Here is a 15,251-nt window from a genome sequence, read left to right as displayed (position 1 = left end):
ATAATATTATTATAGTCAAAGAAATACAGCATATTATTATTCGAAGAAAGACAGCAAGCCAAAATCACTCGTACAATAATTTTTACGCCGACGAATTCAAATGCATTCGCATTTTTCTTTCTCTTGAGGTAAGTCATCATGATTAGTCAATAATACTAAGATTTAGGGATGTGCGTGAAACAATTTTTGATCTCGAGTCGAGTATCTAGTCGTGTTGAAAAGTACTCGTGAGTATCGAGTCGAGTATGATAATTTCTTAACCAGGCAATACAGCAATGCATACTACAATATATTCTACTCCAATTTTCTATGACGAATGTCTAGCCTAGCGAAAGAAGGAAAATATAAAGAGGATCGTTGATGGTTAATGTCAGAAGTAGGAGATGAATGAAAATTAATGTGTCTTCAATAGTTCCATGGGCACAATTGAAATTATTCAACCCCAAGTAATATGTCGACCATTTAAGTCATATATGTATCAAAACTACAAGGGGGAGCCCTGAGTATAGTCTTTTTCTCATATATAAAAAATATTACATAATACGTATATGAATCATGTATTTTTTGGCCCATTTCAAATTCTCAAGTAGAAAAACCAATTATTCTACATGCTCAGCCAGCAGGTTTTGACGTCTCCGTGTCACAGTATTACTGCGTGCAGAAAATTGCCTTTGGCTACACACTTGTATGACTGAACAAGTACTTTCCTACCAAAATTTCAAGATTTCGTAGCCTTTGGAATTTTTATTAAAATTATATCAACGATTTTTATGGATCTTGAATCTTTATGGAATTCAAGTGGACGAACCGAACGACCTATAGAACTTAGCTTTAGTTTTGTAGAGCCAAAAACAATTCTATACTTCTCACGTCGTTTAATCAACCTTAAAAACTCTTGTTTTTCAGAAAGTTAAAGAAAGAAAGTAAACGCAACAAATGAATATCACATCGGACGGACGCAGTAATAAAAAAGGCTAAAAATTGCCTTGAGATGTGAACTCCCCTTTCCGCACGACTCACCTCGGCGAAGGTGAAAAGGGAAAAAAGGGTATCGGTTGTTGCCTTTCGCAGAAACAGTTCATTTTTCTCTCTCTTAAGCATGCCAACTTAATCTCTTCGCTCTACTTCAATAACCGAGCCATATTTCTTATGCGTGGTATGGTTCCGAAAAATATCCAATCCTTAGCATTTTCACTCGAGCAATGAATAAATGGTCAAGTCGATCTATACATACTCCTTTTTAACATCCTCAGCTTAGTATTTTAGGCCAATGAAGACGATATTCCGTGCTTTAAATGACAATTTTCAAGAATAAAGTTTTTTTAAATCTTGTAAAATCGGCCTCAGTTACCGAGCCTCAGGGTTCCGCCGCGTGTAGCTCAGCCTTGACGCGCGATTGAAAAATCGCTCTCACTTCCTTCGTTGCAAACGTTTTTTTCCAAGATTTCTACTTAGTACTCTTTATAAATCTCTACTTTATATTGTGGTTTAAATTTTCCGAGTTATATTTTTCGTAAACGAAAGATCTCCTACTACTACTTTACGTCAAATTTCACGTGAAAAATGGGTCGGCCATTTTGCGTTGTAAAACCAGATAGATGCGAGCAAAAATCTTCAAAAGTCATTGAAAGTATAGGCAAAGCACCAGGTCAAAGAAATATTGCGTTTTTTATTCCATAAAAATCATACCAACGCAACACCACCTGGATAGATTCAAATATTTTCGAGGACAAACGAGAACGCGCGTGGTATTGAAAAGTTGGTCATGTTTTGCCCACTATAGGGTCGTATTTATGTAAAATGGCATATAAATCTACATCTAGTAATCATTTATGATTATTTGCGCTAAGTTTCAAGTCTCTATCCCCACATAATTTTGGACTTTATTCCACCTTTTACCGATTTCGGACCACTGTGCGCCGGGTCGGAAGACGATCGGCCACCGCGGCTGACGTAAAGGTATTCGGCGCGCACGTCGACAACTATAGTGTATACAGCAAGCTGAAACTACCAGGACAAGGCATTAGTATGACTTATCGGCTTTGAAAATTGTATTATTACATGAGTTTCATGATAGTGCTTCCTGTCGGCAGATTGCTGGGCCTACTAGCCTCAGAAGCTCTGTGACCGTAACTATTCGACTCGACTCGACATTCGTAATGCTAATCGAAACGCTCGAGTCGAGTACCAACTACTCGACTGGACTCCAATTTTCGAGTACTCACATATCCCTTCTAAGATTGGTTTGACGCAGCTCTCCATTCTTCTCTCCTATCCGCTATCATTTTCATAGCGACGTATTTCTTCTCTTTTGCATCCTTTACAACCCGTCCTATGTAACTCAATCGGGGCCCTCCCATGCCCTTTCTCCCTTCCACCTGTCCTCCTACGATTGTTTTCATCAGGCCATCATGTCTCATAATGTGGCCAACTAAAATGTCCCGTCTTTTGCTTAAGATTTTTAGAAGACTTCACTTTTCTACCACTCTTCTTAAGGCCTCTTTACACGGTACATTAACACGTACAGGTTAATGTCTAAATGTATGAACGCGGGAATGAACGCGAAAATGCACCGTGTAACCACCCAACTTGTGCGAATGCATGCACAGAAAATAGAACCTGTTCTAAATTGGTCCATGCATTCGTACATGTTCCGTTCCGGTCCACAAAAATCATTCACGCAAACAGACATTAACTCGTGCGTGTTAATGTATCGCGTAAACAGGCCTTTAGAACTTCCTCAATTATGAATTATCACCGCTTTAATCCAATTTAAAAAGATATACCATTGAAATTCAAGTCCATATGACTGATTTTTAGTCCCCCATATTCGATATTAAAAAAATGTCAACTAGCGGATACGGTGAAAACCAGTATTGCGAAGGTTACGGTAAATGAACGTTGAGTGGAGGGGGTAAGGCGGGTTGTTCTGTAGGAAGGGGGAGTTTGTAGGGGAGTGGGGAAGTGTCTCAGCTCCACGGATGAGGATGAGGGTTGGAGATTACGCTGACCGGACTCTTCAGAAGCCGCATCTTCGAAACACTGGCACACGAAAGAAAATCGCGAGTTTTAAGATAATACACAAAAGTATTATTAATTCATTATTTCAGCGTCTTCCTTATTGGATATATTTCAACCGAGGACCACTTTATAAGCAATATTTCCTCTTTCAGATGATGTCCCTCACTCGAGGACCGTCTTGGAGGTAATTTCCGACATATTTTTGACTAGCTTTATCATAAAAAATTCTAAAAATGTGCAGTAACGCCCAAGTTTCACGAGAACTAAATTTAGGAAATCCATCGACAATTGTTTCTATGTCCACTTTTTCTTTCAGGAGCCATCTTCGCCTCATGGATTTCCTGGCCACGATTCTGCTTCTAATTCTACGGCTTCAAAATGGTGAGTTATTTTTTAATGTAACTAATTAATTTATTAAAGTAAGAATTCACAACCAGCAGTTCTTTCAATTGACGGTGACGCAGTCACAAACACGGAACATAAACGTAAGCACTCAAAATGAAGAATACAGGCTAAAAATAGTAAAGAACGAAAATGGAAGACACGCACAATGGGAGATTAGAGAAAGAGGTTTATTTATTCGCCAGAGAATGGGACATGATGAGATTGATAAATGAGTTTAAGAGCAAAAAAACGGATCAATATTATCCGGCAATGAATTCAGTATAGGGAGGGAAGGCCTTGACCTGGAGTAAGGAATGTACGATAATTATGCAGGACGAAAACGAGGAAATTATTCGCGGAGCATATTCAAGAGAATGTTTCCCATGAATCAATACTATAATTGGTAATTGAGGAAACACGACAAAATGAATGGAATTCTTAGGATGAGGTAGGCTACAAACGTTTAACTGAATAATACGCGAAAATGAAACAATATAAACAAAAGTATACTGTCATAGATTTCATGGGTTGTGAGAAGATTAACCCTTCAAGAATAGCGCCTTGGTGGATTATAAAAAAGCTGCATTTGGCGTCGATCGAACAGATGGGTCATTCACAGCCGGCATCGGTAGAAATTCCTTCGGGCTACGGAATACGTATAACAATGAAAGGTATCCAATTCTAACAATAGAGTTAGGATTCGTAATTGCATAACCGAGATATTTCGTGAGGGAAAGGAAGCTCTCTAAAGAAATTAACATTTTATGGGCTTCATAAAATATTAAATAATCATTTATTTGTAGAGGGAATATAATTTATTTTCGTTCCTTTACGGGAAAATAAACCTAAGGTTTCTTTATAGTGAACATTAATTTCACTGGCCATACCTCGATTGATTGATGGAATAAATACGGCAAATCATTTCTCCATGTGATAAAAGTGTATTGTCACTCTCATTGATAAATAATTTAGGATGAAGTATGATAGCCCGACACGTTAAAAGCGTCACATGTTTCTGCATCAGATTTTTTCACTTCATAGAACACCTCGATTGAAAACTTTTTCAATAAGTATGTATAGAATTTAGTTTTTGTTGTTATTACGATATGGAATAGAGCTCCTATTTTTCCTCTTAGAGATGCCAATGAGAGTAATCTACGCATAGTCGTAATTAACTTAATACTAAAGTACCTAAAATGTGCACGCCTTTTCTTCAGCAAACAAATTAATTCAAAAGTTAGCCTGATTATATAATGATGAGAATTTTCTTCCTTGACGTGTTCTTTGAAGAGTAATATGTGAGTAATATGGATGTAGAAATATACTAAAGAGTCACAGAAATAACGCTTTTATTATTTCTATATGGCTTTATTAATTTTACTGAGGCACCGCCGAGTTATCGAATTTTTCAAGTTTGATGCAACTCATTTCTGTATGCAAATTTTTTGCAAGGTTTCCTAGCAGTACCTTAATCCAAGTCAAAAAACTATATTCTAGGATCAATTATTATAATGTTGACATACTTTTCATTCACCTATTTTTGTTCTATTCCTTTATTCATCGCATTTTTTCGAGAGGCTTGATATCTTTCATTGGAGCCATGTTTTTTATTAAACAAAATTTACTTACACTGTAAAATTGTATTTTTTTGACAAACCAGTGAGGAAAGTGACAAATAAGATAACGGTGTTACCATTAACTTTATCGATAAATTTTAGGATGCGTATTTTTTTGATCTTATGATATCTAAATTTTCGATATATTTTCGAAAGCACTTTATCTTTATCCACATCTTTACGTCACAGGAAGTACGTTTTCTCCACAACCTCGCTGGCTATTGCGAGTGAACTTCAAAAGTGATTTTGAAAATAAATAATTTCTAAAAAGAAACACAAGGTGCATACATGTTCTAAGGCTTGCGATTTTTTTCTTAACTGATTATTCACCCGAAAACTATGAAACTGGTGTAACTTCTCATTGTAATATCCCTGCAGAATTACACATTTTTCACGATGCCGACGCCTTGCTTCAATGGCCGCGGCTTCTTTGGGGGTCTGTTTTGACCACTGGAAAATCACCTAGATTGCTTTGGTTAATTGTCACTCGATGTTCTGCCTTCGTTAAACTGTCGTACCATGGACGTAATTTCTATAGCGTCATCACCACATGTCCCCTTAAACTGTCGATGAATTTCAATTGGCGTCTCACCAGGAATGCAGAATGCGAAATCAGAAATGAAGAAAACGAATGATTCCACGCTGTTCGTGGAAGGAAAACGTCTTCACTTCATGTACTAAAACAGTTCTCATTCTAGATGCTGTAGAAAGTGTTCCATCTGTCCCGTAGGTCAGCCATCTCGGTCATATATAAAAAGTGCTCAATCATTTTAAAACAATACAAATGTTCCTATTCATTTTCATTCCGGAGATAAAAATCGGAGGCCTTAGAACTTGAAAGCACCTCTTATTATTTATTATTTCCGCAGGCTACGCTCTGAACCCGGGGGACAGGTGCATAAACCCAGTGGAAGATGAAGGGACCTGCATTGACCTTTCGGACTGCGAAGCAATCCTCAGGACGCTGAAGGTCAAACCAATACCACAAGAGGCGATGGATTTCCTGAGGAGATCACGGTGCGGTTTCAGGGGTTTCCATCCATTGGTGTGCTGTCCATCGGGCAACAAGACGGCGAACGTTTCGGCCCTGAGACCACTGGTAACCCACGACGTTACTCATCACCCAAATCTCGCACTTTTGAGAACGGACATATGCGGACCCGAGTACTGGAATCAAGTGGTCGGGAACGTCCACTTGACGGAACTCCCGTGGATGGCACTGCTGGAATATTCCGTCAGTAAGTTGTCGTATTAAGCAGCGATTGCATTAATTTCCAGACCACTACTTACAATTTATTATGTTTCTTTATTTATTTTCTTTGGAAGATTTTCCGAACAAATATGTGGAATTCTGCGTTCTATTTCTTCCCCTGTCCAAATCGACAACTTCTCACATTATTGTTTTCTCCATGGCAACTTCCAGATTAAGAGGTGTTGAGGGTTTTCTTTATCATTAAGACCATAAGCAAAAGTTCATCAGCATCTACAGCACCATTGTTTAAATGTAGTTAAAAAAAAAAGAATTCACCACGATAAGAAGAACAGTATTTCGTTTAATAGCTTATTTAACCAGTTATTATTACCAATTGGTATTTTGAGGAAGCAACCGACTACTAAGGTCATCCACCATAAGGGAAGGATATTGAGGGAAGAAACCCGGCGTCGGTATTTGCCTGCTATTAACGAAAGCCTCCAAAGAGACCACGGCTTAACTTCCCATCCGACGGACGGAGTGTTTGAAATGTCCTCCACGAAGCATTCAAGAGGGGATCGGGCAGCCTCTAAAAAATCTCTACCACCGCCGGGATTTGAACCCGGACTACATGGGATGCGGATGAAAACTCTCACATGTGTTGCAGTGAAATGTTGAACGCACCTGAAATTATTTGGTTTGGTTTATTTGGTTTATTAATTGGTTAATTTGGTTTGGTTTAGATCCCTTTATTCATCGCTTATTCTGTCACTTTTCGTATTTATAATATTGTTAGTCATTGCGGGTACGAAAAAAACAAAATGTATGCATCGGGATAAATCAATACATCCTACTCTTGATATGAACAATTTTGGTTTTACCTGATAGTTCAGATTTTCCACCACCCATTATTTTCTTCTTTCCAGAGACGGGATCGCCCTTCCGATGCGGAGGAGCCATAATCAGCGACCGATACGTCATAACGGCGGCGCATTGCGTGATTGGCCTACCGAGGAATAGCTCTGTGTAAGTATATTTTGTATTTGCCCCAAAAAAGGAGCAAGTGTTAAGCATTTATTTCCTTTATTAGGTCATCGTCATTCATTATTATTCAACAATCATAAGATCGGTTTGACGTAGTTCTCCATTCCTCTCTCCTATCCGCTATTATTTTCATAGCCACGTATTTCTGCTCGTTCACATCCTTTATCACCTGTCCTACGTAACTCCTTCGGAGCCGTCCCTCGCTATTCTTCCCTTCCACTATTCCTCGAATGAATGTTTTCATCAGGCAAATATGCCTCGTAATAAGGCCAACTAAGTTGTCCTGTATTTTCCTTGTGGTTTTTAGAAGACTTCTCTATAATCCCATTCTTCTCAGCACTTCCTCATTACCTCATTACCTTGATTAGGTAACTACTTAATTTCTATAGCGGATTCAAATGCTGAATCGATGCCAATGAACGGTTTTAATTGCCAACATTTTAAAAGTTCCATAGATTAGGAATTGTGGAGAAAAGGGTTATGGTGAGGCCGCATTGTAGAGGAGTGAATTGAGGGGTAGTGAGGGGAGCCTCCCTATTTTTGTTGCCCATCCTTCAGAGCATAACAATAGGGGGCCCTATTATGAAAGGACGAAATACGTATTAGGGATAAAGAGAATAGGGTGGTTTCCTATTATTTTTTTATTGCCTAAATCGAAAGATTATTACTCCTGGAGAACGTATTTCACGCTTTTAGGTTTTAAATGACGATATCTATTTATCGCGATTAAATTACAAGTGAAAATTTTCAAGCGCGCGAAAACGCGACGGCTAAGTATGAATGCTGGGAAAAGTCCGTGCGACGTCGTTCTGGTTCCCGCTGCAGCAGTGAGGTGACCTTGGGGCGAGGCTTTGACCGCTGATACGACGCAGGATGCTAGCAGGTAGCAGAGTACCATACTAGCTCGTAGCGCTTGGCTTAAATAAGGATTATTAATACCCTATCATACGAAGGAAACTTTCCGACCACAGGCAGTTTTAATTAGTGATTATTAAGAGATGTTCCTTTAAGCTCTGTGCCTCATGCATGCATTGGTAATCTCAGACGACGTAAAACTCCTATCTACTCATAAAGAAACTAGGTCCCTGTGACGTCACGTGGAGTGGCATCGCATGGTCGCCAATCTGGCCTTTTTCAAATGAGGATAAAATTGATCATTGCCATTCGTCTAAACTGGCATTTCTAAAACCAAATAATTTGTTTATTATGATTACACTAATGGTGGGTAACGAATCGCAATCAATGCTTTTCGCTTTCTTTGGTGAAGGAAACTACCCTATTTGGTGAGACCCCATCCTAGAGGGTTTGAAGGGAGCAATGAAGGGGGGCCTCCCTCTTCTTCGAGGTGCGCCTCTTCTAATTATGAAGCCTGAATCGAATAATAATTTTTTCTGTCCTTCTGAGTGATAACTCCATCGATAGGTTTTCATGGACCAAATGAGTGATAGCTCGACCCATCATTTTCTGAACGATACGGTCATTCCCACCATCCCTTTATTCATCGCTTATTTCCGTCACTTTTCGTATTTATAATACAACTGTCATTTAATTAAAAGCCAAGCTTAGCGTCACGATCGCTGTTTAGCGGCCGCATTCTGATTGGCTCAAAGACGGTACCAACCACGGATATTGCGATAGAAGATCGTCAAGTATTCCTCATAATGTATAGTCGCCCACCGCGCATGTGAATGAGTTTGCGAAATTCGCCACTCCCGTCGCTGACGGACAATAAGTTCCGAGTTTCGCGGGGAAATAAGGTAAAATCCAGTGGCGGATACATGTGGGGGGGGGGGGGGGGCGCCCCACACTTACGGGGCCGCCCGCTTAGCCGAACATTGCCGAACCGCAATTGTAATTTTTTTATATCATAAGAGGGCATTGTTGTGCGTGTGTATAATCAGTTTAAATCATACTTTCTTTAATATTACGTGTAACTTGATTATTTTTCATTACGATTAAAGTATAGGTAGCTCAAAATACATTTTGCGCCCCCCCCCCCTTGAATGTTTTCTGTATTCGCTACTGTTAAAATTTGGGGTGTAAACCGAAATTTACATTCATGATGATATTATTTATTAAATGCATAACTCTTCAATGCTATTCCTCGCATTTACAAACATTATACTGCTAAACATTGAAAAAAAGTGGATCGCATTGCACTCATCACCACGCTGCGGACATTTTTGAAAGCTGAAATAAACCGCAGTGGTAAGAGAAATCAAACTTCTGTCGTATGGAATTGGGCCTCGTCAATGCAGTCCCCTTGGTACCAGCGATGGTTTCAGGGACGGAAAAGAGGAAGTGCCGGGTGATGGGAAAAGGGATGGGATTCCCATCTCTTGAGACATCTCGAACAATTATTGCGTGAAACGATCATTTTTCCGCCATCATTGGAGCGATCATTCGGAAGGGGCATAAAAAATGACAGCGTGAATCGTGCTGAACAATAGGGTGATTTCCTATTATTTTTTTATTTCCTAAATCAAAAGATTATTACTCCTGGAGTACGTATTTCACGCTTTTAGATTTTTAAATGACGATACCTATTTTTCGCGATTAAATGAAAAGTGAAAATTTTCAAGCGCGCGAAAACGCGACGGCTAAGTATGAATGTTGGGAAAAGTCCGTGTGACGTCGTTCTGGTTCCCGCTGCAGCAAGTGAGGTGACCTTGGGGCGAGGCTTTGACCGCTGATACGACGCAGGATGCTAGCAGGTAGCTGAGTACCATGCTAGCTCGTAGCGCTTGGCTTAAATAAGGATTATTAATACCCTATCATACGAAGGAAACTTTCCGACCACAGGCAGTTTTAATAAGTGATTATTAAGAGATGTTCCTTTGAGCTCTGTGCCTCATGCATGCATTGGTAATCTCTGACGATGTAAAAATCCTATCTACTCTTATAGAAACTAGGTCCCTGTTACGTCTCGTGGAGTGGCATCGCATGGGCGCCAATCTGGCCTTTTTCAAATGAGGTTAAAATCGATTGCCATTCGTTTAAACTGGTATTTCTAACACCAAATACATAATTTGTATATTATGAATACACTAATGGTGGGTAAGGAATCGTAATCAATGCCTTTCGCTTTCTTTGATGAAGGAAACTACCCTATTAGTGAACCCTTTCAGGGAAGAACTTCATGGACTGGTAAGGCCTCCCATCAACCCATTGCGCTTGGATGTGGCCATATCCCCAAAAGTTAGTTACGTGACAGGACACAGAATTTAGATTGTATGTAAATGTAGAAAACGGATAAAGGAGCGGTTAAAATTTGTGTTTTCAAACTATCAAACTCGACCGTAGAAGAATTGGTGAAAAGGTCTAAAAAATTTTAGTGATCGATGTATATATCCCACTGCATTCATTAATTCTTTCTAAATTATTTTTTTGTATTTCAGAATATCTGTAAGAATTGGTGAATACAATTTGACATCTCCAATCGACTGTGAAGATGATTACATGGGAGAATTAAAATACTGTTCACCAGCCCCTCAAGATATAGCCGTTGAGAAAGTGGTTGTCCATCCGCATTTCATCGGATGGCCAGATTCACATAACGACATCGGGCTGATCAGGCTTTCCAGACCAATCAACTTCACTGACGGTAAATTTCAAGTCCATGATGTACGCATGCGTGAAAAGTACATGCGATACGACTCATAAGATATATATGAATCCATATGAGTGGTGTCATAAAAAAATGACCCACAATATGGATGAAACACGCAACAATTCATTGATTTTTTAGCAAGCATTACTCATGGAAAATAAATTTAATAATTTCTATAGTTCACTAGGCATTAGCCGATTTCAATAGGCACATCTCGGGTTAAATAACAGAGTTATACATTCAGGCGATGGAACCTAGGTAGTCCCTATTTAAATTCGGAAGTGAAGCTTATAAATACTATTTTTTTATTTTCCCTTTCTAAAAAGCTTCACATGGAAAGCCATCAATCATAAAAATTATTCATACAGTCCAAATGCATGCAAGTGTTGTGAATGGGTAATTGGGCTATGTGAGCAGCCGCTACAGAATTGAGATATGCGCGTATACTTAAGTAACTAGATATATCATTATCATCAGAGTTTCCAAATTACTGCATTGAAGTTTAATAAAAAGCTGTTGTGAACAACATAATGTGTGGAAAATATGGGTGAAATTACAGTTATCTTAATTTAACATCCTTAATTCGAAACAATTTCGTGATATATTTTCCCTACTTCATGTTATTTTCCTACATTAGTCTAACACCACCATAGAGGTGAAGTCGGAAATTATCCTATTTAATAGGCACTACTTATTTTTATGGCAATGGCATTAAAATTAATCGCCATGAGTAAAAATAATTTTGCTCGGGAATCGAACCATGACCTTTTAGTTAAGTAGATTGTTTTATTTATTTTTTCATAATAAAACGTGCCAACGCTAAAGGTAATACAGAAGTATTCAATTTTGACCAGAAATTTTGTAGGATAGATTTTTTATACACTCTTCGCATTTCAGAAGCTGTTCGCCCTATTTGTATGCCAGTGGGATTGGCGCAGCAGACGGAAGATCTGATCGGCAAAAATGTTGAAGTATCCGGCTGGGGAAGTTTATGGTCGAGTAAGTATCACGGTACCGTTTGACGTTTAAGAGAGACGTCCTATTTCCCTATTTAAACTGTATTGTTTATACTATCACCCATCCGGTTATTTCCAAAAATTGTCTTCGTATTGCACTGAACTATTTTCGTGGAAAAGTTAATTAGCAATAACATAACTTACCACCTACATATTTTGAGGAAAATTTCTGTTGAAAAAAAAACAAGAGAAATTACTCTGAATATTCCGTTCTACTTTCGGTAATTGATCCATTTCTATCGAGAGTACATCATCCTCATTTCTCCATTTTGTTTGTCTTGACTACACATTGCATTTGAAACTTGTTTCTTCATTACCCTGATATTATTTTATGTTTATGCCCTATTCTCTTCCTTATGATTATGTGTGGCTAGCGTGATGAATCGATTGGATTCGAGAACAATTAAGAACTATTTCGGTATATATCACTGCATTTAGGCACCAAGAAACAAGTTTTTCACTTTGTTGAAAAACCCGGAGCAGGTCATGTATTTGAGCTAAAAGATTCGTTGAGGTGTCATTTGTAGGTACACGTGGTGCAGCCGTTATAGAAAAACAAGACTACCGAATTTCGTTGCCCTTTTGATTTTATATCGGTGAATTTGATTTGACCTATGCGAAACTTCATGGAATATCAACATAGTGAAAAGTACTCAATTATATGTCCTCCTAATTCATTAAAAACCGTTGCCAGGAACCCCAATTATGATGTCACGAAGTTGTCAGAGCCGGAAGGATTTTAAATTTCTTGTGCAGAGAATGCATTTCTTATCTTCTAATTTGTGCTATCAGAGGAATGGAAGTCAAAATTTTATATAAGTATACAGAAAGACCAATATGATGATGCTACAGTCTATCGAAACGTATAGACACGTTATACAGATTTTTTGTGTGAAAATAGTGCAAGTTGTTTCATTCTCTTATTAAGATTTCGTGAATTATAAATATAGAAAAATTAAATCCCTCCTTCTTTCTGCCCTCCTTCCCTCTCAACATATATTTTAGTTCTTGATTGTTGTCGAATCTTATATATTCTTCAAATCAGTCGCAATTAAATAAGCAAGTTTCTGAAACAATCTCAAAATGGGTGTGATTGCACAATGGTAATGTTGATACTCGCGCAAAGCTCTCATTTAATTTGTTATTACTTTAGTACTATCATTGTACTATCACTTCAAAGCTCAAATATTAATAGTTACCGACAACTATAATCGCACATTTTCGTGCAACCTTAATTATAACGTAAAAAAAAACATGAGCATTTATACCGAAAACGATGGATATTCAAGAAAAACTGTTTTCATGGTAATCGCAAAGTGCATCCAAAAACTTTTTTTTCTGCTGCCATAGCTCAGTAACTATGAGTTGCGACCCCATGCTTATGGACAAAAATTATTAAAACAGTCTCCCCTATCACCTCCTGAAGTATTTTCAAATTCCTCCTGAAACACCCTGTATACGCCACTGATTCCAAGTGTCATTTTAGGAACAAACAAGTGACGTAATTTCCTCAGTGTGAGTTTTCACTTGCAGAGGCTCCTTCCGCGGTGCTCCGGAAGTGGAACGTGCCAGTGGTGTCGCATTCGCGGTGCGCCCAGCAGTTCGAGGATGTGGTTCCCATTTCAGAGATGAGCCAGATATGCGCCGGAGACGCCGCTGGAAGGGCAACTTGCTCCGTAGACTCCGGGGGACCGCTTAAAGTCCACGATCTAAAAGCACGACGTAACATTCTGCACGGGATATTGTCATATGGACCCCTGGATTGCGATTCCGAGCAGAAACCTGGGGTTTACACGCGGGTCGGGCACTTCATGAAGTGGATTCTAGACAATATGGAGCCTTAAAGAGGGCTCAATACATCGGCAAGAAGAGTACCTGAAGACCGTCACGATTTCCCACTTCGTTAATTAAGACCTTTTTATCAGAAAAAGTAGCAAAAATTGAATTTATCATTTAGCGTGAGAGTCCAGTGCCCATTCTTAAATGAAAAATTCGCTCATAGAAAAAGTTAGCGTGAAACATGGCCGAAATATTTGAAAAATTACCGTGGGGTTTGTTCCATTGGGAATAAATGGGGAAATCGGCATGAAATTTTCGGGACGCCCGTTGTAGTAGTAATTTAAATACAACTCAATGCAGTTGTTAAATTAGAGAAATAATAATTAAACAGAATAGCTCAATGGCTCTGGGGCGTTCATAAAAAAAATTAACGCGTAGTTATAAACAAAAAAATAAACAAATTAAAATGATAAAATGAAACAAACATGATAAAATATAAACAAAAAATTGTGATTCCCACACTTAAATATACTACTCCACTTCTGACCATGCTTTCAACACTACGTCATTTTCAAGGTGGTGAAATTAATGACATAGAATGTCGAAACCATGATCGGTAATGGAGTTTTAAATTAAAAACGCGGGAATTACCTTTTGATTTTTTATATTTTATCACAAATATTTCGCATTTAAAACACGTAAAGCCTGAAATGATTTCATACGTGCGTACTTACCCGACGTCATCCATCATACTTCTCTAAACCTAACGGCAAAACGCCGCACAATTTGTATTGAAATGGATTTGAGCAGTTTCTCAGCTGTCTAGTTGTCTTTTTCCGGAGTTTAAAATCCATATCACTATATCCCTGTTATTTTTCAACTGGATATGTATTCTTCCATGATTCAAAGTTTGAGTTTGTAAAACAAGGATAAAAAGCGTATGAAAGAAATAACTACAACACTGCGCGCCCCAAAAAGTTCATGCTGATTTCACCGTTAATTCAAAATGGATGAAACCCCACACTATCTTCTTATATGAACGATTTTTCACTTAAGAATGGGTACTGGAGTCTCACATTAAGTTCTGCCTACTTTTAAGGCATTGCTCATTTCACCTGTAAACAGGCATTAAGCCATGATCATGTCCTGCTCTGATTGTCCAGTGCATTGCAAGGCAAGGACGAATTTGTGCCGTCATTATTAGACATTTTAGCATTTCCTCCACTTTACGAACAAATATTTATGCAGTTTCAACCCCAAAAATAAAGATATCAAGTGTTGGCATTTAATCGCCAGATGTAAAGAGCATATATTACCTCATTTACGATTAAAAACCTACATACTTCAAAATGATTGCCGGTACTTAGAGAAATTTCACTGGTACGGTATTATAGAGAATACTCTAAATATAAGATATTACTTTTAAACATTTACTCTCATATGAGTAAATTTAGTGATGAAAATAGTTATCCATAGGGCAATATTGTTACGATGATACGTGAAGGAAAATACAGGGTGAAATTTTCAAATTTGAGGCACAAACAAATTTTGGAAACGGTCTACTGTACAGGTGGAGTAAAATTGAGTGA

At 38.3% G+C, this 15,251-nt stretch overlaps 1 protein-coding gene across 1 annotated transcript; it reads left to right on the top strand.

The window, feature by feature from the left end:
- The first annotated feature begins 3,013 nt into the window (after positions 1–3,013).
- On the top strand, positions 3,014–15,229 carry LOC124168525 (CLIP domain-containing serine protease 2-like). Its single transcript, XM_046546853.1, has 8 exons — positions 3,014–3,087; positions 3,174–3,205; positions 3,338–3,402; positions 5,891–6,259; positions 7,140–7,239; positions 10,656–10,861; positions 11,765–11,866; positions 13,417–15,229. The coding sequence occupies exons 2-8, from the start codon at positions 3,174–3,176 to the stop codon at positions 13,725–13,727; spliced, it is 1,185 nt and encodes a 394-aa protein (XP_046402809.1). The 5' UTR covers positions 3,014–3,087; the 3' UTR covers positions 13,728–15,229.
- Positions 15,230–15,251: the final 22 nt, after the last annotated feature.

This window comes from Ischnura elegans, chromosome 11, assembly GCF_921293095.1.
Source record: "Ischnura elegans chromosome 11, ioIscEleg1.1, whole genome shotgun sequence".
NCBI classification, from domain to species: domain Eukaryota; kingdom Metazoa; phylum Arthropoda; class Insecta; order Odonata; family Coenagrionidae; genus Ischnura; species Ischnura elegans.
This window is presented reverse-complemented; position numbering and strand designations above follow the sequence as displayed.

Excerpts from the sequence above, each read along its gene's own strand:
- LOC124168525 (XM_046546853.1), top strand. The coding sequence starts at position 3,174 with ATGATGTCCCTCACTCGAGGACCGTCTTGGAG. Across the intron at positions 6,260-7,139 it reads ACTGCTGGAATATTCCGTCA|AGACGGGATCGCCCTTCCGA; the intron begins GTAAGTTGTCGT and ends TCTTCTTTCCAG. Across the intron at positions 10,862-11,764 it reads ACCAATCAACTTCACTGACG|AAGCTGTTCGCCCTATTTGT; the intron begins GTAAATTTCAAG and ends TTCGCATTTCAG.